The sequence below is a fragment of the Cajanus cajan genome, chromosome 11 (genome assembly GCF_000230855.2).
Source record: "Cajanus cajan strain Asha chromosome 11, NIPB_CcT2T_4, whole genome shotgun sequence".
Lineage (NCBI taxonomy): Eukaryota > Viridiplantae > Streptophyta > Magnoliopsida > Fabales > Fabaceae > Cajanus > Cajanus cajan.
Genome location: NC_138527.1, coordinates 14,746,525 through 14,772,298, shown reverse-complemented (window position 1 = coordinate 14,772,298; position 25,774 = coordinate 14,746,525). Strand labels below are relative to the sequence as shown.

The following is a 25,774-nucleotide window of genomic DNA, read 5'->3' as shown; positions in this document are numbered from 1 at the left end:
CAATATGTTCGAACTTTGGATCCAATGATCTAAGAATTTTTTCCATAATTCTTACATCATCTAGCTTCTCACCATTTCTTTTTAGGTTATTAGTAACTGTTAAAACTCTCGAAAAGTAATCGGAGACTAGTTCACCTTCCTTCATATGTAAAGCTTCAAACTCTCCTCTCAAAGTTTGAAGACGTACCTTTTTTACTTGATCTGCTCCCTTGTAAGAGATCTTGAGCTTCTCCCATGCTTCCTTGGCTGTCTTGACTCCGAAAATCTTCTCAAAAGTATCTTCATCTAATCCTTGATAGATTAGATAGAAAGCTTTCTTGTCTCTCTTCCTTGAGTCTCTCAAGCTACCCTTTTGAGCTTGAGAAAGACTCTCTACATTCTCTGGTTCGGTGTGGCCCTTCTCGACCACCTCCCAGACATCATGTGCACCAAGGAGAGCTACCATCCTTAAGCTCCAATTGTCATAGTTGCTCTTGGTGAGCATCGGGACTTGAAAAGGAACTCCAGTATTTGCCATTTCTCTGAAGATCTTATGGCTCTTGATACCACTTTGTTGGGAGGAAACTTTAAAGGCTAGAAGGAAGTGTTTAAGATTGGGAGAGGTAGGAAGATTTTGAGAGAAGGAAAGGCTTGTTGTATTGAATGCTTCTAAACTTTTTTTGGCTTACAACCAAATGATACAACCATCCCCTATTTATACTAGTGGCACCTCCTTAACCAATGGTTAGGATCTTGCCACCACAACATTCATCCCCTATTTTTCAATTTACATTATTTAAACCCTAAAATGAAATATAATTTAAATATAAACGTGAAAGGAAATTTTGGTATAATTAACATATTAAAATCAGGGATTCAATTAAAAACATTTAAAATAAATAAAATAAAAAATAATTAATTAGGTAAATTATTATATAACAATACTTAATCAGCATAAATTAATAAATTTTACCAACATTATTAAGTGCAATATTTAATTACAATATTTTTAAAGTATAAACATGTTTTTAAGTGTGTTTTAAACTGTGAAGACCTAATTATTTTAACAAAATTACATCTAACGATAATTTAATTTAATTTAATTATTTTTTAAGAAACAATTCTCATCTATTTATTTAGAAAATATTTTTTTATAACCATTTTCTTTTTAGTTTAAACAAGAGAAATATTATGTCCTCTAAACGCATGGGACTAAATATTCTCCGACCAATTAAAGAGTTACACTTGTCAATAATTTTATAATAAAATATGCATTTAATTTATTATAAGAAAACATTTTATAATTTAGTCTTTTTTTTAAAGTTACTTTTTATTTTTTTCATACCACTCCCATTCATTCGCACTAGGCATGGCAACGGGGCGGGGTAGAGGCGGGTTTTACGTTCCCCACTCCCGATACCTGTTGGGGGTAAAATCTAAGTCTCATCCCCGCCCTCAGCAAGGTTCAGGTTTCCCCGCCCCGCCCCCGCCCCCGCTCCTATTTTTTTATTTTTCTTTTAAATAAATATGAACAATTTTAATAAAATAAAATAAAAGAAAAATAATATAAATTTTTTACATATAAATATTTCTAATTTTGGTTTATATATATATATAAATAATTTTTTAATTATATTATTAAGCAGGGCGGGGACAAGGGCGGGTATGGGGGCGGAGGCGGGGTGGGTATTAACATCCCCGTCCTCGCCCCTGCTCCCGATTTTATCAATCGGGGAAAACCCAAACCCAAACCCGAACCCGATAAACACGGGTTTTCCCTGTCCAAATCGGAGCGGGTTAGGGCAGATACTCACAGGGACGAGTTAGATTGTCATGCCTAATTCGTAGTACAACAAAATTTAGTATTACCGATAATTATTTAATGACAATAAATTAATTGTCTCTAATTTATTATTTAATAAAAATATTAATGACTATTATATAATGGCCACTAAAAATATATTTACATCATATCAAAATTTACTATTAGTGACAATTATTTGTTAAAAAAAACTTAAGTCTCACATCGACTAGAAATAAAATAATTAAAGAGTATATAAGTGAATGATAACTCTTACCTTACAAGTATGTTTTATAAGGTTGTGTTAGGCCTATAACTTACTATTCTAAGTTGGTATTTAGGAGATAAGATAATTAAAAAAATTAAATAATATATACTTAGAAGATAACCTTCATCTTCTAAGTCCCACATCAATTAGAAATAAGGTAACTAAAGAGTATTTGTACTCATCTTACAAGTCCTACATCGACTAGAAATAAGATAATTAAAAAGTATGATAAATCTTTTCTTAAACTTTTAGCGGCAATTTTAAATGCAAGTAACAAATAACACAAAAAATTATACACTTTTCCCGACCATTATGAGGGTATTTACCAGCATATAGAATAATTGTAGGTAAATGTTTTAGCGACACTGCATACAATGGCTAATGTGTGAAATGCCGGTAAAAGGTTTTGTAACAATTTTTATTGCTACTAAAAGTTATATTAAATGCCATTAAAAGTCTATTTTATTATAGTGTCGTAGGTTGATAAGGTGATTGACCATCTTCTTCTACAACCATTGCAATCATTAACCCCAGATATCCTAATAAATAACTTGATATTTGCCCATCAACCAAGACACGTTTCTTAAAGAGTTAGTAAAGACAAAATAGTACCAATTACTTATGAATATATCATAAAGACAATGTTACATCTAGAATAAAGTATAAACTAATATAAATTAATAGTTTTATTTGAGAAAATAAAAACATTTTAGCATATAAGAATTACAAATAAAGCCTAAAAAACTAAAGAGCTAAAATTGGCATCTAACAAAGTTTGGAGGCATACAACATAGTTTTACAAATGTAAAACCACAATTAGGCACAACTATGGTATTTACCAAATCTTTGATCCTAACTATCCTTAAGAGTGCAACAAAGTAAGTAAAAAAAAGTGACAACACCACTTTGTATGTCTTGAATTAATATGTTATACTAAACACTAATAAGAAAACACGCTACATAATATTAAATCAAAATCCATCTAAGAAAAATATTTTAGAGATCCTTAAACAGATGCAAATTTGATCAAAGTGTACATGGAAGCTAGAAATTGAAGTTTTATACATTGAAGTCCAGTAATCTCAGGGAGAATAAGTATTGGGAAGGCCAAAAGTACCAAAAAACTACTCCCTCCATTTTTTTTTTCATAGTCGTTTTGTCAGAGTTTGTTATTTTATTTTCATTGTCATGTTACTAAAATCAATGAGTTATTAATTTTTTTCTTTCATTTTTACCCTTAATAATTAATACATGTTTCTTGAATAATGTGTGTATTTATTTTTAATGTCTACCTAATTTTTCTCCAACTACTCATATAAAGTTAATGTGCATTTATAAGAGCAATATGTTCCCAACAAAATACTATAGAAAAACAAAAAAAAAGGGACAACTATTTAATGAAGTAGTTCAACAGTCTAAAAAATGCAAAAAAAAATAAAGGGTAAAATAGGAAAGTAAGTAATAAATATTTTTGAATACTAAAATATCAATAATTTCCTTAAGTCCCGTGCAAAACCTTAAACGACTACGAAAAAAAACCGGAGGGAGTATTTCTTATTAGCATCCCAACATCATGAATTCCAACAAAGATAACCTCATTAAACACTACTAGAACTTCTGTTATTACATGCGACTTTTCCTGCAATTTTTATGGAAAATTTGCAAAAAACTGTTCATACAAATTTTTCTGCGAAATTTTATTTATAGGTAATACCTTCGTAGATAATATGTTTTTATGAATTTTAAAATTCGTAATAAATTTTCCTGCGAAATTTCTTGCGAAAAAAATTCATAAGAAAGTTTCCTACAAAAAAAATTCGCAAGAAAGTTTCCTGCGAATTTTTTCACAAGAAATCCTGCAAGAATATTTTTTACGAAAAAAATTAAAGAAATTACTATAAATTCTATCAATAATTCTTCAACTTTCAAATACTCACAATGAATTCATCCGAAACATTTGTTTTCACGCCTCCAACATGTGATACATAATCTTTTAAATTCTAAGATTGTAAATTATAAGCCTAACACTCAACCATACAAATCAACTTATAAGGTAAGTGTTGCCCCAACTTATATACTCTTTAATTGTTTTATTTTCAATCGATGTGAGACTTTAATTTTTTTTTTAAATATTAAACTTATAAATTTAAATATTTTTTTGATTTTTCTCACGGATTAAAATTGGCAGGAAAATCTGTAGAAAAAGTTACTTGCAAAATTTTTCTACCATTTAGTAAACATAACATTACTTGCGAATTTATTTTTGCAAGAAAATCTGCAAGAAATAAAATAAAATTCTTGAAAAAAATTTCTATGATCATTAAAATTGTAGCAAAATTTGCAAAAATTTCTTGTAGATTATTTTTTATAAAAAAATTTGTAAGAAATATTTGTAAATTAATTTTTGCAAATAAATTCGTACAAAAATTTGTGAAATTATTATTGCAAGAAAATTCGCAAAAAAAAATTGCGAATATTTTTTTGTAGAAATATTTGCAAGAAAAGGACACTTTTCTATTAGTGAAAGTAATACAAGTCATCATTAATTTCATCTACAACAGTAATAATAACTGAGGTTGAATCTAGGTTGGGACTAAAGTGGATTAAGCCTTCTCAAAACATCCATTATGCATACTATATTGGAGGCATACATCAAAGTTTTATATATAAATTAAAAGAAGAGAAACAAATATCTAAAAGGACAAATCAAATGACAATTCTTCAAAATCTAAATTGGATTAAGCCTTCTGAAAACAAAAGTTAGTTACAACAAAAAATTAATCCAAGGTGATTTTTGACCATGGCTCCTATGCACGTGTCTAGTTTCTCACATTGTACCCTTCACAACAAAGTTCTCAAAAACAACAAACCTGTATTGTAATTCCACAAACTCATAAATAAAAACAAGTCATATTTTAAAGCCTTGCTTCGTTTAACAAATGTGGCCTATAAAAATTAGTTTTACCTACTACTATATTTTTAGTGATTGAGATCAAAGCTTCTATCGCTAGCCGACATTATCCCAAATTCTTGATACTTTTATTATAACATTAAAAGTTAGCTAAGCATCCACTATAGTAAGCAATTATATAATAAAATACAAGAATACTTGTATGATAAACTTATGATGGTTCAGAAAATATGGAATTTGCCCAAGTGTCATGTTGAGTTGCTATATAGTGAGTAGGGGTAGCCTATTAAAGAAATAAGATGCTATGAGCAAGAAAACAAATTTCTCAATTCATATCAAAATAAATAAATTGCATGATATATATTACCATTTCACTAGTCATGATTGAATATGGTAAACTTGTGTGATCTTGTTCAATGTCTTTTTTGCTCCTTAGAATTGTAATTTTATATGATATAAATAAATTATTGTAATCAAATATCCCATACAAAAAAAGTTTAATATTTACCTTTTTTTCTCTTTATTATTTTCTCCATTTTGGATTCCTTTATCTTGGATGGTGAACAACCTTTGCTACGCACAATTGTAAAGGAGATAATATTTTTTCACTTGATTCTATTACATGATCAATACTTGGTAGAGTAATTTGTTTATTGCTATCCCAACCCATATCATCCTTAAGATTTTCCTTTGCTTTATCTATCCATTCCATAAAAAAATCATAATTTCTTCTTGAATTGGCTAAATGTGCATCCTCATAAAAGTTGGCACAAGACTTATCAAATTCCACACCTTGGTCACTTATCTCATCATAACAATTTAGCACATGATATGGCTATGCTTTACATCTTTTCTCCACCGAGTTAAAATGTAACAAGAAGGGGTTTCTTTCACATTTTTTTCAATTAAGATCTTTGTTATATGCCTACAAAGTATTCCCTTAAATTCAAACAAATGACAAGAACATTGAAGATCACACTCCGCATCATTATATTTCACTATTTATGCAAATCTTTTTTTTTTATGGTATCGATCCTTTCCTTCTTTAATATCAATGACACTAAATATATATATATATATATATATATATATATATATATATATATATATATATAGATAAAAAGATTTATATTGGATCATCAACTTTTAACAATGTGAAATTGCAAAAAAGCATACTGCACAATTCATCTTCAAACAACTTAAAATCACATTGGTATAGGCCTCTTGAAGTTATTTTTCAAAGTCGCAACTTGTTATCAATTGAAAAGATGAGTTATAAGTGAATCAAAATCAACTTTATTTTCTTTATTTCACCTTGCTTTCTATATATATATATATATATATATATATATATATAGAAAGCAATGTGATGCGTTCATACTTTCACTTCTTTTGAGTTATAAGCATTCTTGTCCAAAATATTGATTTAACATATATTGACATTTGTACCGTCTCGGCGTATTCCCGATCTGTTTGCCTTCACAAGCTGATCGAATTCCGACCTTACCCTCTCCCTGGCGATGGGCCGACTATGTGATGGGCCGGCTACGACCTCGGCTCACTTCCCCAAGTATTATCCAAATATTAACAATTAAGGAAATCCCCACGTTCACGGGGCCTAGGAGGCCCATGAACGAGAAAGTATAAAACCTAAAACCCTAAAGCTAAGAAGGCAGATTACACTTTTGAATGCTCTGGCTCGGAGGCTTAACCTAGGAAGAAACCCTAGTCCACCCTTTGGCCGGAACATTTTGGCGCCCATCGTGGGGCTACTGTAAAACTTTTCCTACGCCCCAAATCATACATAAGAACCTGCACTTTACCATGGCGAGAGGCGGCACATCGAACAACGACTCACAGCACCCTACCATGGAGGAGATGATGGCCATGATCAATGGCTTAAGAGAGGAGAATGCACGGTCCAGGGAGAGAGAGGAGGCCATTCAACGCGAAAACGAGGAGATCAGGAGGCGAGCGGACGAGATGCAGGCCAGAATAGCGGCCAGTACCAGGACGGTGGAGGAAGACATAATGATGGAAGTCCCTAGGGATTTTTGACCTTTCTCGGAAGCCATAGAGGCCGAGATCATCCCCAGGGATCATCGGATACCCCAAGTCGAGCCTTTTGATGGAACACAGGATCCCAACCAACATTTGACGGATTTCCGAGCTTAGATGTTGGTTTGTGGAGGGAGCATGGAAGTCTGCTACAAAATGTTCATGGGCACACTCAAAAAGGTAGCACTCGATTGGTTTAGTGGTCTCCTTGACCGATCAATCACCGACTTCGATGTCTTTAGTCAGCTCTTCATGGCACAATTTGCCGCTAACAAGAAGAAACCACCGATCACGTCGGACCTGTTTGACCTCAAGCAGCAGCGCGAGTAGTCTCTGAAGGACTTCCTGCAAAGGTTCAACGAGGTCGCCTTGAGGATAGCGTCGTTGGACGAAAGGATGGCTGTCATTGCATTCCAGAAGGGCCTGAGGTCTGGATCTTTCGACATCACGCTGGAAAGAGCAAAGTGCCAGACGATGTCGGAGGTGAGAGGCTTTGCACTGAGTCACATTAAGACAGAGGAAGGGCAGATCAACAAAAGAGCAGCGGAAAGCCGAGAAGCATGGGGCAGCAATAAGGAGGGAAATAAGCATCTCCGACCGTGATCGGATTAGAGTAAGCGACGCAACCGTTACAACATGAAGGAGGGCAATTACCGGTAGGATGATCATGGTGGTCGGTCAAGGGGCGAGTGGACACACAACAATGACAAAGAGAAGTTTACTCTACTCAATGTTCCCAGGCGACAGATACTTCATGATGTCAACAACGCATCGTTGTTTGAATTTCCAGCGGCGATGGAACGTCAATTGGGACCCTTTAAGACTGATTGGTGCGAGTTCCATAGAGCTCATGGACACTCCACTGAAAATTGTTTCATCCTAGGGAGGCAGATCGAGCGTTTGATCAAAGAGGGGCGACTGAAAAAGTTCGTGGCAAGAAAGTAGGAGGAATGCTCTTCGGAGAGGCGACGTAAACACATTGAAAGTGGATCTAGGAGAGAACAATACAGAGAAAGGTCTCCCCCCAGGGACTCACCAACGAAGGTGTCAGAGGCCCACTAGCAACCCATCCACAGGGATTTCAATACCATCGTATGGGGTTTTGCCGGCGGGGGAGCTACCTCAGCTGCCCGAAAGAGGTACACCCCCTCGGTGCTGACATTATCAGAGTTCTGGCAACCATCTCAGCCTGAGATTTCGTTCTCGGACTCAGACTATGAAGGAATAGCTCTTCACGAGGATGAACCTGTCGTTATATCGACGATTGTAATGGGCTATAATGTGAAACGTGTGTTGATCGACTAGGGAAGTTCCGCGGACATCTTATTCTGGGAAGCTTTCGAGGGGATGAAAATACCTAATGACCGACTCATTCCTTATGCAGGGACTCTAGTGGGTTTTGCAGGAGACCAGGTCATCGCGAGGGGATACGCCGATCTGGAGATGACCTTTGGCCAAGGAGCTTAGATGAAAACGGTGGTTGTTCGGTATTTGGTGGTCAACGCTCAATCATCCTACAACATCCTGATCAGCAGACCAACGCTGAACAAGCTAGGAGCAGTAGTGTCCACTTCCCATCTGAAGGTAAAGTATCCATTGCCGAACGGTGCAGTGGGGGTCCTTAGAGTGGACCAGGAGGTTGCTCGAAAGTAGGGATGGCAAAACGGGCCAGCCCAGCCCGTTTTGGCCCGGCCCGCCAAAAACGGGGCGGGCCAGCCCGGCCAGCCAATGTAAAACGGGCTGGAGATGCTGGCCCGTCCCGCCTAAGGGCAAGCTGGCGGGCCAGCCCGCTTACAAAAATAAAAAATAAAAAAAATGGAAAAAAATTATTTTATGGTTAAATAAAAAAAATTGTTACAAATAAATAAATATAATCATATGAAATTAAAAATGCATACATATTGTACTTAATATATGTTCAACAAAAACAAATTACAAACTTAAAACAAAATCAAATAGAAATTAGTCCATTTACACCAAAATCAAAACCAAATTATAAGCTTACAAATTATTTATACACTAAATTTTTTGATAGTCCACAAAACAAGTTTAACTACAATTAATTAACTTTAAATTTTTATTTTAAGAATATTAGAAGCTCTCTTGAAAGATGTCTCTACTTTTTTTCTTAATCATCTTCATCCTCATCTTCTACATCAAAATAAAATAAACATAAAAATAATTAAAAAATATATATGCGGGCCAGCAGGTTGTGGCGGGTCGGCCCGCTATTTGGCCCGGCGGGCTTGACAGGGCGGGCTTGGCGGGTTAGCGGGTTGAAATGCTTGGCCCGGCCCGCCAATTTTTGGCGGGCCAACGGGCCGGCCCGCGGGCCATGGCCCACTTTGCCATCTCTACTCAGAAGTGCTACGGGGATAGCTTAAAGGCGCGAAGGCGATTGTATACTGCGCAGGTAGAGCAGGAAGTCCACTCCGTCGATTTAGATCCCAGAATAAGCCATTTCGATCGCCGACCAGCCCCTGCCGAGGACGTTAAAGAGGTGACAATGACGGAAGGAAAAAAAGTAAAGATTGGTACATCCATGAGCCCGGAGGACGCAGAGAAACTGATAAAGGTATTGAAAGCGAACATGTCGGCATTCGCATGGCACGCCAAAGAAATGCTAGGAGTAGACCCCGACTTCATGTGCCACAGGTTGGCCATAGACCCAGGCGCGAAAGCGGTGATCCAGAAGAGAAGGAAATTTGGGGAGGAGAAACGAAAAGCCATCGCCGAAGAAATGAACAAGTTAGTAATGGCAGGACACGTACGAGAAATACAATACCCAACCTGGCTTGCAAATGTGGTGATGGTACGTAAAAGTAGTGGAAAATGGAGAATGTGTATAGATTTCACCGATTTAAATAAAGCATGCCCAAAGGATTCGTACCCTTTGTCGAATATAGATTGCCTGGTTGATGGCGCGTCGGGGAATGAACTGTTAAGTTTCATGGAAGCGTACTCGGGTTACAATCAGATTCGAATGCACCTGGCAGACGAGGACAAAACCGCGTTCATCGCCTATCAAGCCAATTATTGCTACAAGGTCATGCCTTTGGTTTGAAGAATGCAAGCGCAACATATCAACGTTTGATGGACAAAGTGTTGGTGAACCAGCTGGGTAGGAACGTGGAAGCTTATGTGGATGACATGGTGGTGAAATTAAGGAGTCTGAACCGGCATTTAAATGACCTGCAATAATTATTTGAGACCATAGGCACGTATCAGCTCAAGTTGAACCCCGAAAAATGTTCTTTTGGGGTCCAAGCGGGAAAGTTCCTTGGTTTCCTGCTAACTCATCGTGGCACTGAAGCAAATCCCGATAAGTGCTCGGCGATCATCAATATGAGGAGTCCAGCAACGGTGAAAGAGGTGCAACAACTTGCAGGACGAATGGCATCTTTGTCACGTTTCCTTTCAAAGGCAGCTGACAAGGCCCTCTTGCTTTTTCAATGCTTAAGGAAGAATGATCGTTTTACCTGGACGACCGAGTGTGAGGAGGCTTTCTTGGAGCTGAAGAAGTCGCTTGCGTTGCCACTGATCTTGACGAAACCAAGGCCGAATATCCCTTTGTTGGTTTACATATCGGCGTCCGACCGAGCTATCAGTGCAATTTTAGTCCAAGAGCAGGAAGGCTCTCAAGTCCCTGTGTATTTCATGAGTCTAGTACTACAAGGAGCAGAAGCGAGGTATCAAAAAATTGAGAAATTGGCTCTTGCGATACTGGTTACAGCGTGGAAGTTGAGGCACTATTTCCAGAGCTATGAGGTGGTAGTTCGAACTGATCATCCGATTAGGTAAGTATTACAGAAGCCCGACCTGGCAGGAAGGATGATGAAGTGGTCTGTAGAGCTATCAGAATATTCCATCAAGTATGAGCTGAGAGGAGCAATCAAAGCTCAAGTGCTAGCTAATTTCGTGATAGAGCTGACCTCACCTGTTGATGAGGGTAGTGTCAGAGAGACGCAGTGGATCCTATCAGTGGATGGAGCCTCGAATCTCGGAGGAAGTGGAGCGGGGATCGTCTTGGAAGGTTTGGGAGGAATTTTGTTGGAACAATCATTACGCTTTGAATTCCGAGCAAGCAACAACCAGGCCGAATACGAAGCATTATTAGCCAACATGGCATTGGCAAAGGAAATGGGGGCGACGTGTTTATCAATGCGAAGTGACTCTCAGCTGATCACGAGGCAGGTAGCTGGCACTTTCCAGGAAAAGGACCCTCAACTGGCTAAGTACCTGGAAAAGGTTAAGCTCTTATCGAAAAATTTTTGAGAGTTTACACTTAACCATGTACCGCGAGAGTAGAATTCGAGAGCAGATCTCCTCTCCAAGTTAACAAGCACAAAGAACCCAGGAGCTACTTGGTCGGTTATCCAAGAAACCTTAGCTCAACCGAGTATTAATGAGACACAGGAGAGTGTTCTTTTCGTCCAAGAAGATCTCAATTCGTGGATGGGACCCTATATTGCATACCTGACTTGGGGGGAGTTGCCAGAGGACAAAAAGGAGGCATCACTGATATAGAGAGAGGCACCCAGGTTTGTAGTCATCAACGAAAGGTTGTACCAAAGGGGTTTTAGCAGCCCCCTCCTGAGATGTTTGACTGCATCGCAAGCATAGAGAGTGATGAATGAAGTACATGGCAGCATGTGTGGAAGCCATATCGGAGGGCGAGCTCTGGTATACAAAGTGGCATGAACAGGGTATTTCTGGTCACTTTGAGAAATGACTGAGTCAATTGGGTTTGAAAGTCTGATGAATGTCAAAGACACGCGTCGTTGCACCACTCCCCAGCTGAACGACTACATTCAATCTTGTCTCCTTGGCCTTTTAACAAGTGGGGTATTGATATTCTCGGCCTATTTCCAATCGCAGTGAGACAATTGAAGTTCTTGATAGTGGCTGTAGACTACTTCAGCAAATGGATTAAGGCAGAACCAGTAGCAACCATTTCAGCGGAGAAGGTAAGGACATTTATATGGAAGAATGTGGTATGTAGATATGGTGTTCCCCAAGTTCTCGTATCGGATAACGGGACGCAATTCGCAAGTGGACGAGTTCGCGATTTCTGTCGGGATATCGGAATCCGAATGACATTCACTTCTGTTGAACACCCTCAATCTAATGGCCAACCTGAGTTGGCCAACAAGGTTATACTCTCGGGTTTGAAAAAGCGCGTCCAGGACTCAGCCGCTTCATGGGTGGAGGAGATTCCCCGAGTGCTATGGTCATACCACATGACTGTTCATTCGTCGACCCAAGACACTCCTTTCAATCTAGTGTACGGAACAGACGCCATGATCCCGATAGAAATTGCAGAACCTTCAGTACGTACTACAACTTTTTCTGAGGAGGAATCCGACCAAGGAAGACGAGTTGATTTGGATTTGGTCACAGAAACAAGAGAGAGAGCAAGGAAAATCAAGTAGCAGCCCAGAAAAGAGCAGCTTTCAAGTACAATACAAAGGTCGTCCCAAGAGATTTTGTTGTAAGAGACCTAAAGCACCACTTCTCAAGACTCTTGTTTTTCGGGTTAGTAATTGATTGAACTGAAACTAGCTATGCCACCAAATAATCACTAAATTTTACAAAATACATAGGTAGATGACTAAATCTTCCGGAGTTTTGCAAATAAATTATTCTATTAACCTACTGATCAGCTTCATTCAGTTGTTCTAATTATAATGTCATAAATTATTGTTTTTTCTATTTCATTCTAGTGCAATATAATTATTTATCTTCGATCATCAGGAGCTACTTTCTTTTGAGGATGACCTTTGGGACCAGATGTGTGCCTTGTGTCTTAACTAACCTGCAAGATGTATATTTTGGAAGACTTAAAGGTGATGAACATGAGGTAAGATTTGCCAAATTTGTAGTGGAAAATGCTCGAGTCTTGAAGAGAGCAAGATGCATAGCTTGTCGGGGTCTCCGTTGGTCCAAATTTGACCAATTTAAAGAGAAGATATTGTCATTAAAGAAAAGTGTTGTTGGCTCTGCCGTTATTGAATTTTCATAAAGAACAATTGAGCCAGCTTTAGGACTGTAATGTCGTTTCATGCTTATTATCTTAGTTTATGCCTTTCATTCACGTGTCTCTAAAAGCATATTGATTTTCGTTTTACATCAGTAAGTAACTTTTAATTTAGAGCTTCAAAATTTAATTATCCAATGAAACACAGAAAAGAGTGGTTTTAATTAAAATGTACTATGCACTAATTAATAATAATTGTTTTACACTATCATTTGGTCACATTGTTATATGTAGCAAGTGTGTTGACTTAAAAATAATTCTGATAAATAATATGAAGATAATTTTTAAGTTGGCAACGTAAAAAAATTTACGCTGTAAATGTATATTAAACATTTTTTGGAAGTATATCAAACACTTAAAATGTTGTTGGATGGGTGTTTAAAAACCCGGGTCAGACTGGTCGGTTGGACAATTGAACCAGGAACTAGTGTCTAGCCGGTCCGAATCTTAAGTTGGATCGATTATACATTCGACCTATTTCAAACTGGATTGAACTAATAACTTTTCGATTTGACCAGTGAACCGATGGGTCAAACCGGTTCAACCATAAATTTTTTTTTATAATTTTTTCTAAAAGACCATAAATCACAAAAATAACAATGAGAATTGAATTTTTAATAAAAGAGCAAAGAGTCTTATTAAGCATAAAAATAACTACTTATTTTAATATATTTGTCTATAATATGTGCAACTTAAATAACTTCCTCGACACCACCCAGATCAACCGCTACGCGATAGTAACGATCATGGGGGAGAGGCACATTCAGCCTCCCGGACAACGACCAAAGCGCCAACCTCCCGGCCTGCCACGCACCGGTCTCACGCATCAACACACAGGTCAGGACAAGGTACCAGTAGGGCCCCCACTCATGCCTCCGAAGGCCATGAACCTTTCCGCCGTCACCCCTTTGTGGATGGGATCATGGAGACCCCACTGCCCCGTGGGTGGAAGCCCCTTCATCTTGACCGTTACGACGGCACCACGGACCCCGACGAGCACATAGACTCGTACACAACTCAGGTAAACCTCTATACTAACAATGACGCTGTACTGTGTAGGGTTTTTCCGACCTCACTAAAGGGGCCCGCGCTTCACTGGTACACCCAACTACCAGCCGGATCCATCGACAGCTTTGCCACCTTGGTGCGGCGATTCATGGCACAATACGCCACCAGTCGACCTCACCACACAACCTCAGCTGCCTTAGCCAACCTAAGGCAAAACGATGATGAACCCCTGCGAGCTTTCATGGAGCACTTCTCTAATGTAGCGATCCGGATCCGAAATCTAAACCCGGAAGTCGCCATGCACGCCATGCTCATGGCACTCAAACCCGGATCATTCGTCGACAGCCTATGCCGCGACGCCCCTCGCGACATGGATGAACTACGTGCCCGCGCCGCCGGGTACATCCAGATGGAGGAACACTCAGCCTTCCGCGACCAAGTCCAAGGGAAGAACCTCGCAAAACAAGAACAGGGACACAAAGACAAGGTAAAAGTCAACAATGACAGCCAATTCAAGAAGTTGGCCAAAGCAAATAGGGGCGGGAAGTACGACTTCTACACCCCCCTAACCGCCCCGAGAGTTCACATCCTGGAAGAAGCCAGTAACAACAACCTACTAGCTCTCCCGCCACCCGGTCACAGTCCCAACAGTGTCGACAAGACCAAACACTGCCGGTACCACAGGAACTACGGCCACACCACGGAAGAATGCCGCACGCTCCGAGATCGCATCGAAGAACTTGTCCAGGCAGGTCACCTTGGCCAGTATGTCCAACGACAGCAAGGCTCCCGAGGCGGCCGAGGACGGGGGAGAGGCCGCGGGTCAGGAGCCCGCACAGACTTACCCACAGGAACCCAACAAAATTCCACCGGCACAGTTCAAGCTGAAGTAAGCCAGGAAACAGAGTCAACTCCCCTACGGGGAGTAATCAACACGATCGCGGGCGGCTTCGCCGGAGGAGGCGCCAGCAGCTCAGCCCGGAGGAGACACCTTCGAAGCATCAACTACGCCCACTCCGCCGCCGCGGTCACACACAAAAGCTCGCCTCCAATCTCTTTTTCCGATGAAGACTATGTGGGAATCAGCCCTAACCAAGATGATCCCATGGTCATCATGGTAGAGATCGCTAACTGGGAAGTCCAAAAGACACTCATAGACCAAGGAAGCTCGGCCGATGTTTTGTACTGGCCAACGTTCCTTAAACTCGACGTTCCTCATTCTCTCATCCAGCCACACACAGAGCCTTTGGTCAGTTTTGCCGGTGAGCGAGTCCACACTCGCGGATTCGTGGACCTACTTACAACCTTCGGAACACCCCCGGACACAAGAAGGGTCATGGTTCGATACCTCCTTGTAGAAGCCAATACCTCTTATAATATCATAATTGGGAGGCCGACCTTGAACCAACTCGGAGCGGTGGTATCCACCCCGCATCTCACCATGAAGTTCCCCGGGAATGACGGCAAAATCATCACTGTCAAGGCAAACCAAAAGACGGCTCGACAGTGCTATGCTGAGAGCCTGAAGATCTCCTCGTGCAGCAAGCAAGGCAGGGGGAACCCTCCCATCATAGCTCCCTAGGCTTTATTTAGTAATTTCTTTTCAAATGCAAATAAGATTGTGCACTCTTTTCCCACCTCAGCCTCTGACTGAAGAGGGTTTTTAACGAGGCATACAAATTAAACACCATAAATAATACATTTTTTATTGCTTATCGCATACTCTTAAGTAATTCGTTTACATAAATGTGAGGTCGAATACGAACCTCAAAACGCATAAATTCGAGGTCGAGTACGAACCCCGACACTCTCACCTAAGGCCGAGTTCGAGCCTTAAGTAGTTCGTTTACCTAAATGTGAGGTCAAGTACGAACCTCAAAACGCATAAATTCGAGGTCGAGTACGAACCTACTAACACCTAAGGCCGAGTTCGAGCCTTAAGTAGTTCGTTTACCTAAATTCGAGGTCGAATACGAACCTCAAAACGCATAAATTCGAGGTCGAGTACGAACCCTGACACTCTCACCTAAGGTCGAGTTCGAGCCTTAAGTAGTTCGTTTACCTAAATGTGAGGTCAAGTACGAACCTCAAAACGCATAAATTCGAGGTCGAGTACGAACCTACTAACACCTAAGGCCGAGTTCGAGCCTTAAGTAGTTCGTTTACCTAAATTCGAGGTCGAATACGAACCTCAAAACGCATAAATTCGAGGTCGAATACGAACCCCGGTACTATCACCTAAGGCCGAGTTCGAGCCTTAAGTAGTTCGTTTACCTAAATGTGAGGTCGAGTACGAACCTCAAAACGCATAAATTCGAGGTCGAATACGAACCTACTAACACCTAAGGCCGAGTTCGAGCCTTAAGTAGTTCGTTTACCTATATGCGAGGTCGAGTACGAACCTCAAAACGCATAAATTCGAGGTCGAATACGAACCCCAGCACTATCACCTAAGGCCGAGTTCGAGCCTTAAGTAGTTCGTTTACCTAAATGCGAGGTCGAGCACGAACCTCAAGCACGTAAATTCGAGGTCGAGTACGAACCTACTAACACCTAAGGCCGAGTTCGAGCCTTAAGTAGTTCGTTTACCTAAATGTGAGGTCGAGCACGAACCTCAAGCACGTAAATTCGAGGTCGAGTACGAATCCCGGCACTCTTGCCCAAAGCCAAGTTCGAGCCTGTGTTTATCTCAACCGGGGATCAGGTTGAAAATCTCAATATTCCCCACCAAAACGTCAAAACCAAACCTTCGTCAGCCAGCCTATACTTCCTTAACCAAAGCCAAAAAATAGACCGAAATACACTTCGCTACAAGACATATACCGGCCTCAACAAAACCATCTTACCCAAAGTCAAGGTCGAATTCGAACCTGAGCCCAACCACTTTACTCAGATCAGAAGCCGCGTGCAAAATCACAAGTTAAAGTCGAGTACGAGCTTTAGCTAAACCACTCCGCCCCAATTTCGAGGGCGAGTAAATCGCTTCACCCAAATTGGAAGTCAAACTTGAACCTCCACAAAACCAGAATCTCGCATCACCAGGGTCATGCATGAACTCTTATGAAAATTTCAGAAAATGCGTACAACAGACGTCAAAAGCGTACAAGCACAAGCGCAACGCGATCATTCACTTCAGAAAGCCTGACGCCCTCGCCTAGGATCGCAAACAAAATCTAACATATCAGTCTAATGGCGAGATCAAACTCCCATGAGCAGGTCACGCAACGAAAACGTGGGCCGAACTCGCAACACACCATAAACACCAAAAATATGTCCCAGAACACGCAAGTGTGGAAAAATCAAGCACAAACACAATGAAGAAAGAAAAGATACGCATGTATAAATACAAGTTTACAATCAGTTCGATACATGAACAAAAGAAAAAGAAACAAAAATTGCAGGAGACAGCCTAAATGGAGGCATTTTCACTAGAGCTGTCATTGACATCATCCTCCTGAACCAGCTGCCCAGATCGGACCACCTTCTCCACGTGCATGGAAGAGAAGTCGAACCCAGGAGCAAGAAGCCGCGCTTGGTGAGTTGCCTTCTGGAAGCCCCTCTTGTGCTCCGCTACGAGGGAACGCTCCACCACGGCAAGCCGTTCTTCCACAGTTGCCTTCCCGGCTGCCAGCTCTGCAAGCTCCTCCCTCAAGGCAGCAATCTCGTCCTCCCGACCGCCCAGAACGGCCTCATTGCGGAGCCGCTCCTCAGCCGCCTCTGCCAGCTCCCCCTTTAAAGAAGACACAGCGTCCTCCAAAGCCCGCACCTGATCACGCGAGGACGTCACCTCATCTTCCAAAGATCGAGCCCGGGATCGGGAAAAGGCGGCAAGTTCCTGCAACTCCCCCACCCGGGAAGCGTACGTCTCATTGGACTGCAGGGCAATCTCAAGAGACTTACACAGCCATGTGAGGTCGCTACGCACATTTCGGAGGTCAGCCTCCCGTCGTTTCGCCTCGTCGAGTGCCGCGCTAAGGGCCTTGTTATCCTCCTTCAGGATCTTGTTCGCTTCCTTCCATGGCTGAAGCCAGCCTTTCACCTTAGCCAGCTCCTGCGCTTGCTTAGCCAGCTCCTGCTCTTGCTTAGCAAGCTCCTGCTGTTACTGGCCCCGCTTGGGTTTCCAGTGACCCATTATGCCCATCATCCTCTGCAGCATTACCTGGGCAGCATCAAAACTGTCCTCAGGACCAATCCTGTCAATCAATCCCTGGTCGTCGGAGCTCAACGAACCTTGAGGAAAGAACCTCTCCGCGGTCACCCCCGCACTCCACAGCGAGTCCATATCAGCGGAGGCACTCACGTGATCCAGCCGCACCGCATCTACCCCCTTCCCAAAACGGTGAGCCAGATACGGAGCCCGGGAAGGCCCTTGGGATGTTCCCACCGGCGATACCGAAGCAGTAGAAGCCGGCGTCCCCCGCTCAGTATCTTGGAAGTCAACAACAGGGACTCCCAATCCTTCCTGCAACGACCAAGCTCATGTCAAAAGGTAAACAGGGCGACATACGAAGAACTACAACAACAAACGAATAAGCCTTGCTTACCTCAGCAGCACGAGCAGTATGCTCGGTGGCTGGAGCCCCCTCCTCGGCAGGATGGACTCCGAGCCCGGGGGCCCGCGCAGCCACCTCAGCGACATCCTCAGCCTGCGAAACACAGCCTCAGATCAGCAAGACAAAAAGCATAACAACAGAATAAAGAAATATACAAGAGATGCGATACCCACCACCTTGGCAACTTGAGCAGCATGCTCGGCAACATGGGCGACCGCCCCAGCGGCCCCAGCCAGCCCCTCAGCTGCTGCCTGCGGCGCCCCCTGGGGCGGAGGGCTCTCGGTGAGGTCCACGGCATCGACCTCGGCAGTCACAGAAGCCACCCCTTCACCGCCCAGCACGACCGAGGTTCCCCCGACCTCCTCCTCTCTCCTCTTCCTCTTCCGGGTGGTCTTCTGGGAGGGAGCATCCTCCTCGGGGACCTCCAGTTCAACAACATTGTAACGACACTTGAGCTCTCTCCACAAGTTTTTCCCCATTATGCCTGCAATCATAAAAAGAAACGCATTGGCAAACGGAAACCGCGCAAGCCCTAATCAACTATCGAAACACGAAATACTCACTCTCTAGGCCCCTCTCCCTGTAACGCGAATTCGCAAGCGACAGAACAAGCTTGCAATCCAGCGGGCGAGGGAGCGCGGCGAGATCTTTAATGGCGGCCGCCTCCGAGGCCGTCACTTTTAAGTCCCCCAAACCGTGAAATCTGGACAGTTTAGGGCACCAATAGAAAGGAAACTTAGGCAAGCCACTGAAGTAGAACACCTCGTCCTCCAACGGGTTGACACCCACAAGAGCCACCCGGAAGAACTCCTGTTTGAAGTTTTTATAAGATTGGGAATAGGGGGTGAACAGGCCCCCAGCCTTACTCCCACTCAGAGATAGAATGCCATAAGGCGGAACACCCATCTTCAGTTGATAAAAATAAAGAAAGACGTGGAGAGACACCTCCATGCCCAAAACTGTACACAGGACCTGAAAAGCCCTCAAAAAACCCCAACTGTTGGGGTGCAACTGGCAGGGAGCTGAGTTGATGAAGTTCAAAAAATCACACTCAAACTGAGTGAAAGGAAGACAAATACCTAAATCCCTAAAAAAGCACTGGTACACATAGAAATGAGGAGGGTCAGTAGACCTCCCCATGTACACACCCTCATCGGCCTGACAAGGCTCAAGCCGAATCATATGGGAGATGGAAGGATCGCAGACCCTGTGCGACTCTGAAGCGCATTCACGTCAAGAAAGGAGCGGAAAATGCTCTGAACCTCAGCCACCTCAGGCTTAACCCAGTCATAACCAGGAACACCTGGCTCTGGACCCCTTTGTAGTGGCGGGTCTGGCCTCCGGGCGGTAACCCTTCCAGCGGTTACCGTCTTGCCACGTGCCTTGCCCTCGGCAGACCCAGAGGCCCCTGCACCACTTCCACCAGCCATTAAAACGAAGAAGAGAAACGAATAAAAAAAAGATACCTGGTATTCCTCCCCAGAAAGTGAGCCTAACAAGAAAATGACTACCGGAAACGATGCCGAAAACTCAAAGAAGAAAAGAAGGCGAAAGGAAAGCAAGAAAAAAAAGAGAGCCCTCTCACACTCAAGGATGTCAGGATGGAAGACCAAAAGATAGAAACAAGGAAGTGCGAGGGAAAGAAAAACTCTCTCCCCAAATTTCAAAACGACACGACACGCGTCAGTCGAACGACACACCTAACGGCACAGTTACCACGAAGTCATTATTACATAACCGTCAATACCTTTAATGCGCCACTTAAGCGTCTCCAACACGCGAATAGTCGCGACACGTGGCGGACCTTCAGACAGCGTACACGCGAAGCCACTCTCCCTTCTGGTGAGCCCGGTCCCAACTCTTCGACCAACGGCCTTCAGAGCTCGGGGGGCTAGTGTACTAACCGCATTTTGCACCCAGGCTCAAAGCCCGGGTTACTGATACAAAGACATCCTCGAGCGCATACCAAACGAGGTCAGCTCGGCATCTGAAGCACAGAAACTGGGCAGATCATACCCGAGCCCGGGGATCTCGCCCCAGACCTGAACTGCCCGCCAATCACGCCATATCATATCACATCACAACAGATCATACCACGATATATCATATCATGGCATATCCTATTTCGGGCAAAAAGCCCAATAAAACCCTAATTCACACAAAGGTACGTGCATTATATATATGAGACTATGATTCACACAGACACTAACTTTAGCATCGGAGTCTCTTTTGCAGGTACCACCCCCATCTTGGAACACCAACGTACCAGCGAAGGAGGCTCATCAATTTTACTGGACAGATCATCCCTACGACCAAAATCCGGTAAGAACACATATTATTTATACTTTTAACTTCTATTAATATATAGTTTAACATGCAATTTTTTATGTATTTTTTTATACAAAATAAAAATAAAGATAATTTTAAATAAGATGAAAATTAAAATTTAAAATAAGATATGAATTATTAAAATTTATAAGTATAAAATATAATTAACATAAATATTTTTTTAAAAAAATTAATAAAAATCAAGTCATACAGTTCAATTAGTAATCTACTGGTTTAACCTTTGACTCACTGACCCAGTACCCTAACCGGTTTGATGACTGGTCCAATTTTTAGAACTATGAGTAGATGTCATAATCTATAAGTAAAAAAAAGTTTAAGAAAATTGTTCTCCCTTTTTGTTATATTCAACAATGACGGATAAAAAATAATTTTTTCAATGATACATACATTAAAGAAATATAATTAGTACTAGTTTTAATTTATATAATATAGTAAAAAAAATAGTTTATTAATTTAAAAGTATTAAAATTGATATATTAAATACTATAAAGATGCATTTACATATTTTATTTGGTTTAAATATATTTTTAAGTCATTAAATATAAAGTAAATCTGATTTTGAACTCTTAAATTTAAAAATATATTTTAATCCTTTAAACTTGAAAAAAACAAAAAAAACTTTAGCCCTCCTATTCTGTATTTAACAAAAAAAATATATTTATTACTGAACTTTTGTACAAAATTTATTTATTAATATTGTTGCTAATGAATGTATTGCATTAAATCCTAGTGACATTCATTAATTGACTCAATTTGATATTGTTTATGATGTGATTGATGGTTTTGACAAATTAAATTATTTTGTAATTTTCAAGATTAAAAAATAATTTTAAATTTCAAAAATTTAAATAAATTTATTTAAAATCAAGGAGATCAACAAAATATTTAAATCTTTTTTCTTCAGTGATATACATATTTTTTATTAATCATAAATAATTTTTGTTTAGTATTAAACATTTATTTTTAGAAAATATTTTAGAAAATAAATAATACAATATGAAAGGAAGATAATGTTTTTTATTAAAATATTAAAACATGAAAAATGTGTAAGTTACAAATTATAAAGTTAAAACACATGATCTTAAGTAATTTATGAAAAATATTAAAAGTTTGTATACTATTGAATAAATATTTTTACTTTAATTAATAAAAAATTATAAATTAATTAAAAATTTATAAATCAGTATATACTTATTTTATTTTAATTTATTTGAAATTTAAAAAAAAAATTAATTTATTTTAATTTAATTATAGTTTTATAATATTATTGTAATATTAAATTTTTTTTTCTATTATGCCTTTAACTATCAATACCATATTATATTATTTGATTAATGTATTTTTTTAGAACTCATTTTATTAGTAAAAATAAATTTGGATCCTCTCATACAATATTCTCTCTAGCTATATTTAGCAACATTAATAACTATTAAATATATTTAATGACTCAAATTTAATCTTATAAAAATTATTTAAGAAATTACATTAATTATAAGATTAAATTTAAATCATTAAATATATCTAATAATTATTAATGTTACTAGAGAGAAGCTGGAAAAAGTATATTAGAGGAGAGGATCTAAATTTAATAAAAACATAGAAAATTTAAGAATATATAAAATAATTATATAATTTTTTTCAATAAAATTAGATACATTAATTATATATTTTTAATTTTGTGTTAAAATTTTATGTATCAGACAAAATAAAATAAAATGGTAAGAGTATTTTTTTTATTATTATTTTAAGTAGACATAATAATTACCTATTGCATTTATAGTTTTCAACTTTTCGTGGCTCAAGGTGAAGGATATATATAGAAAAGGAAAACCTGAGTTGAAGGGACGTTGCATTTATATGTCATACTTTTATTTCCCACGCTACCGTCACTGGATTCAGCTTTCCCTCCATAATAAAACGTGTTTATGCTCCTAGAGTTGAAACAAACAAACCAATTTTCATCACCACCATCTTCCTTCTCAGTTCTTATTTGCTCAAATTGGTGAGAGGACACCTTAATGCTACGTTTGTTCTTTAAATTTGCTGAGTTTACACAGCTCTTATTCTTTCAAGTTACGGGTTTCTCTATATATATTTTTTTTAACAGCAAAAAAATTTATTAATCTGGTACAAGGGTTACCATAAACCCGTCTATAACAGGAGAAGACGGAGAAAACATAAATTGAACACGTAAATTTATTTTCCATCTCCTCCTTCATACCCTAGGACAAATGCAAAGACCAGGTTACTACACCATTGTAAAAATGTGAATTGAAAATTCTTCTTAAAACTTGACAACCACGACCAAGAGGTAAAGAGAATTTCCTTGATAATTTTCTCTATATAGTGTTCATGTTACAATATTATTAGAGGCATTGGTGAGTAATAAGCCTTAGTTTTTAACTTTCTAAATTTTACTACTTTGGAAGACGTCATGCATAAAATTAAGTTAATTGCTTGATGATTAACGCAGCAAATTAGTTATTTGTAGGAAATTTTTAAAGTGATGTTGGAGTCTTCTGGTTCATCTGTTACTGGCTCTAGCGTACGCAAGCGAAATCTTGTGAAGAGACAGAAGAAAAATGAAGGTGTAGATATGATCAACATGCTTCCAGAACCACTCATAAGTCGCATACTCTCTTTTCTCCCAACCAAAGATGCAGTTCGCACGTGTGTGTCATCCAAGAAATGGCTTTTTCGATGGACATTCATCACCAAGTTGGACTTAGATGACACTGTGTTCTACTCTCCTAAGAGAAAAACTGGTGGAAAAATGTTCTTCATGAACTTCGTGTATAGGGCACTTCTTCTCACCCAAAGTAAAATCTTAGAAAGTGTTTCACTTACTGTTGTTAACAAGTACGATGTGTCCCTTCTCAACACATGGGTATCTAACATCTTGATAAGGGGTGTTAGAAGTCTTCATATTGACACAAGTTTTGAGATGCCTTGACATCTTTTGCATCTGACTCTCTTTTCAACTCCAAGTTCTTAGAAGAGTTGGTGCTCAATATGAAATCTTGTGCCATTAGGGTTTATGATAGTGACTTTGTTCATTTTGGATTACTAAGAATCCTTAAGTTGTCTGGGATTTTGTTTACTGTTGACCCTAGCTACAGAAACATGAATCTTACTTTACCAGTTCTCAAGGTGTTTGAAACAACAAACTGCACTTGGTTAAATGCAAAACGTGTTACACTAAACGTGCCTCTACTTGAAAGTGTTATCATAGTGCAAAACGCCAAGTCCATGTCTTATGACACGCCTAAATGTGCAATGTGTTTTTCTGCTTCCAATCTGATAGAGTTCAGTTATTGCGGTGATGGTTACATCACATTATTTTAAGCTGTTACAATCGTTGTTGACTCATAATGCTTCTCTTAATGTAACTGTGAATCAATGTCCGATAAATAGAGATCCAGAAACAGAGTTCCGTGCATTTGTGCTCCTCCAAGAATTCAGCCAAGTGAAGTATCTCAAATTTGAGGGCTATGAGGTAAGTATCCTTTCTAAAATGTGCAATCATAAACTTAATTAATATGCATTAGATAAGAGTAGCATATGTAAATGTTAATTCTTTCATCTTTTTAGTTGATTAAATTATTAAGAAGAAAGTCTTGGACTGAAGTAGTGGCACATATATTCACACAGCTATAGTTTTTTTTATTTATTTCTCATTGGAATTAAGATCGTGTGTATGGTGTATACTTTCTCAATTCTCTGATATTAAGTCGACCCTACTGATTAAAAGAGGGTTCTCTTTTGCTTTTATTGAATTTTCATATGATGATTAATTAGGCTATGGAAAATGGGGGAGCAGGGTCTTCCATGTTTTTGCCTTTTTTGCTTATGTTTTGTCAATCATCTTAATATGTACCCTATTAAATAGAAAAATGGATGATTATTTAGTTAAATTTTTTTTGAAACGTTGATGGTGCTAAATACAAGTATCCAACTAATAAGATATTAGTAGCAAGGTAGAACAAAGTCTACGCGAACGTGAATAATTATTTTGTCACTCATAATGGTGACTAGTGACTTTTCAATTTAGAGCTTCAAAACAGCGGAAGTTATTTTCATTCCTCCTACTGAATGGGGAGCAATTTTGAAAACCTATAATGAACTGTACTTGATAACATTTGTCTTAATGGTTTTGCGAAAGAAATACAAATTATTAAATCATTATGTTGCTAAACTTGTATATGTGGTTATTATTACGTATTCTTCTTAATGTGATTATTCACATTATCTACATATGCTCTTTATGCGGATTGGAACAATTGTGTGTATGATCACGAAGCGAACAAAAAGTGTCAAAAGATATGAATAACCAATATTTCATTGTAAAGTTGTATTAGGATTTTTTAAAATATTTTTTATAGTCGAGATAAGAAAACAAGAAAAGCTGAAACAAATAAAACCAAGCTAACTCAATCCAGGAAATTGAGTCCCTTACGCATATGTCATTAAACTAGGCTTCATAAATATGTATGCATATTGGTTGACCTCTACTCTTCCAAAGCTGAAAGTTCACTACTGGCCCTCTCAATATAAGGTCAGTGAAATCCCTCCTCCAAGTTTGCCCTTCATAAATTCAAAACCCCAGATATTTGTCTATCCTCTTAGTGAACTAAATATTGGTCACATCTCAAATATCTTTCTTCTATTGTCACGAGCCCCCCAAAGACACCATGAAAGAGAGCAGAAGGAAAACAGAACACGAGCCACATTCTCCATCTACTCTAAATCTCTATATCTCCTTTTGCTAAAACAATAACATCATCTACAAAGAAGAGGTGTGATAAGGCAA

At 39.4% G+C, this 25,774-nt stretch overlaps 2 protein-coding genes across 2 annotated transcripts; both read left to right on the top strand.

The window, feature by feature from the left end:
- Positions 1–14,210: 14,210 nt before the first annotated feature.
- LOC145953391 (uncharacterized) lies at positions 14,211–15,644 on the top strand. The gene has a single exon (XM_083067331.1). It carries the CDS (start codon positions 14,211–14,213, stop codon positions 15,642–15,644), a length of 1,434 nt encoding a protein of 477 aa, XP_082923457.1.
- A 7,826-nt stretch (positions 15,645–23,470) lies between these two features.
- LOC145953390 (F-box/LRR-repeat protein At4g14096-like) lies at positions 23,471–24,834 on the top strand. The gene is made up of 4 exons (XM_083067330.1): positions 23,471–23,851; positions 23,953–24,186; positions 24,269–24,460; positions 24,763–24,834. The coding sequence occupies exons 1-4, from the start codon at positions 23,471–23,473 to the stop codon at positions 24,832–24,834; spliced, it is 879 nt and encodes a 292-aa protein (XP_082923456.1).
- The last annotated feature ends 940 nt before the right edge of the window (positions 24,835–25,774 follow it).

Excerpts from the sequence above, each read along its gene's own strand:
- LOC145953391 (XM_083067331.1), top strand. The coding sequence starts at position 14,211 with ATGGCACAATACGCCACCAGTCGACCTCACCACACAACCTCAGCTGCC.
- LOC145953390 (XM_083067330.1), top strand. The coding sequence starts at position 23,471 with ATGTTGGAGTCTTCTGGTTCATCTGTTACTGGCTCTAGCGTACGCAAG. Across the intron at positions 23,852-23,952 it reads TGTCCCTTCTCAACACATGG|TTCTTAGAAGAGTTGGTGCT; the intron begins GTATCTAACATC and ends TTCAACTCCAAG. Across the intron at positions 24,187-24,268 it reads ACGTGCCTCTACTTGAAAGT|AGTTCAGTTATTGCGGTGAT; the intron begins GTTATCATAGTG and ends CCAATCTGATAG.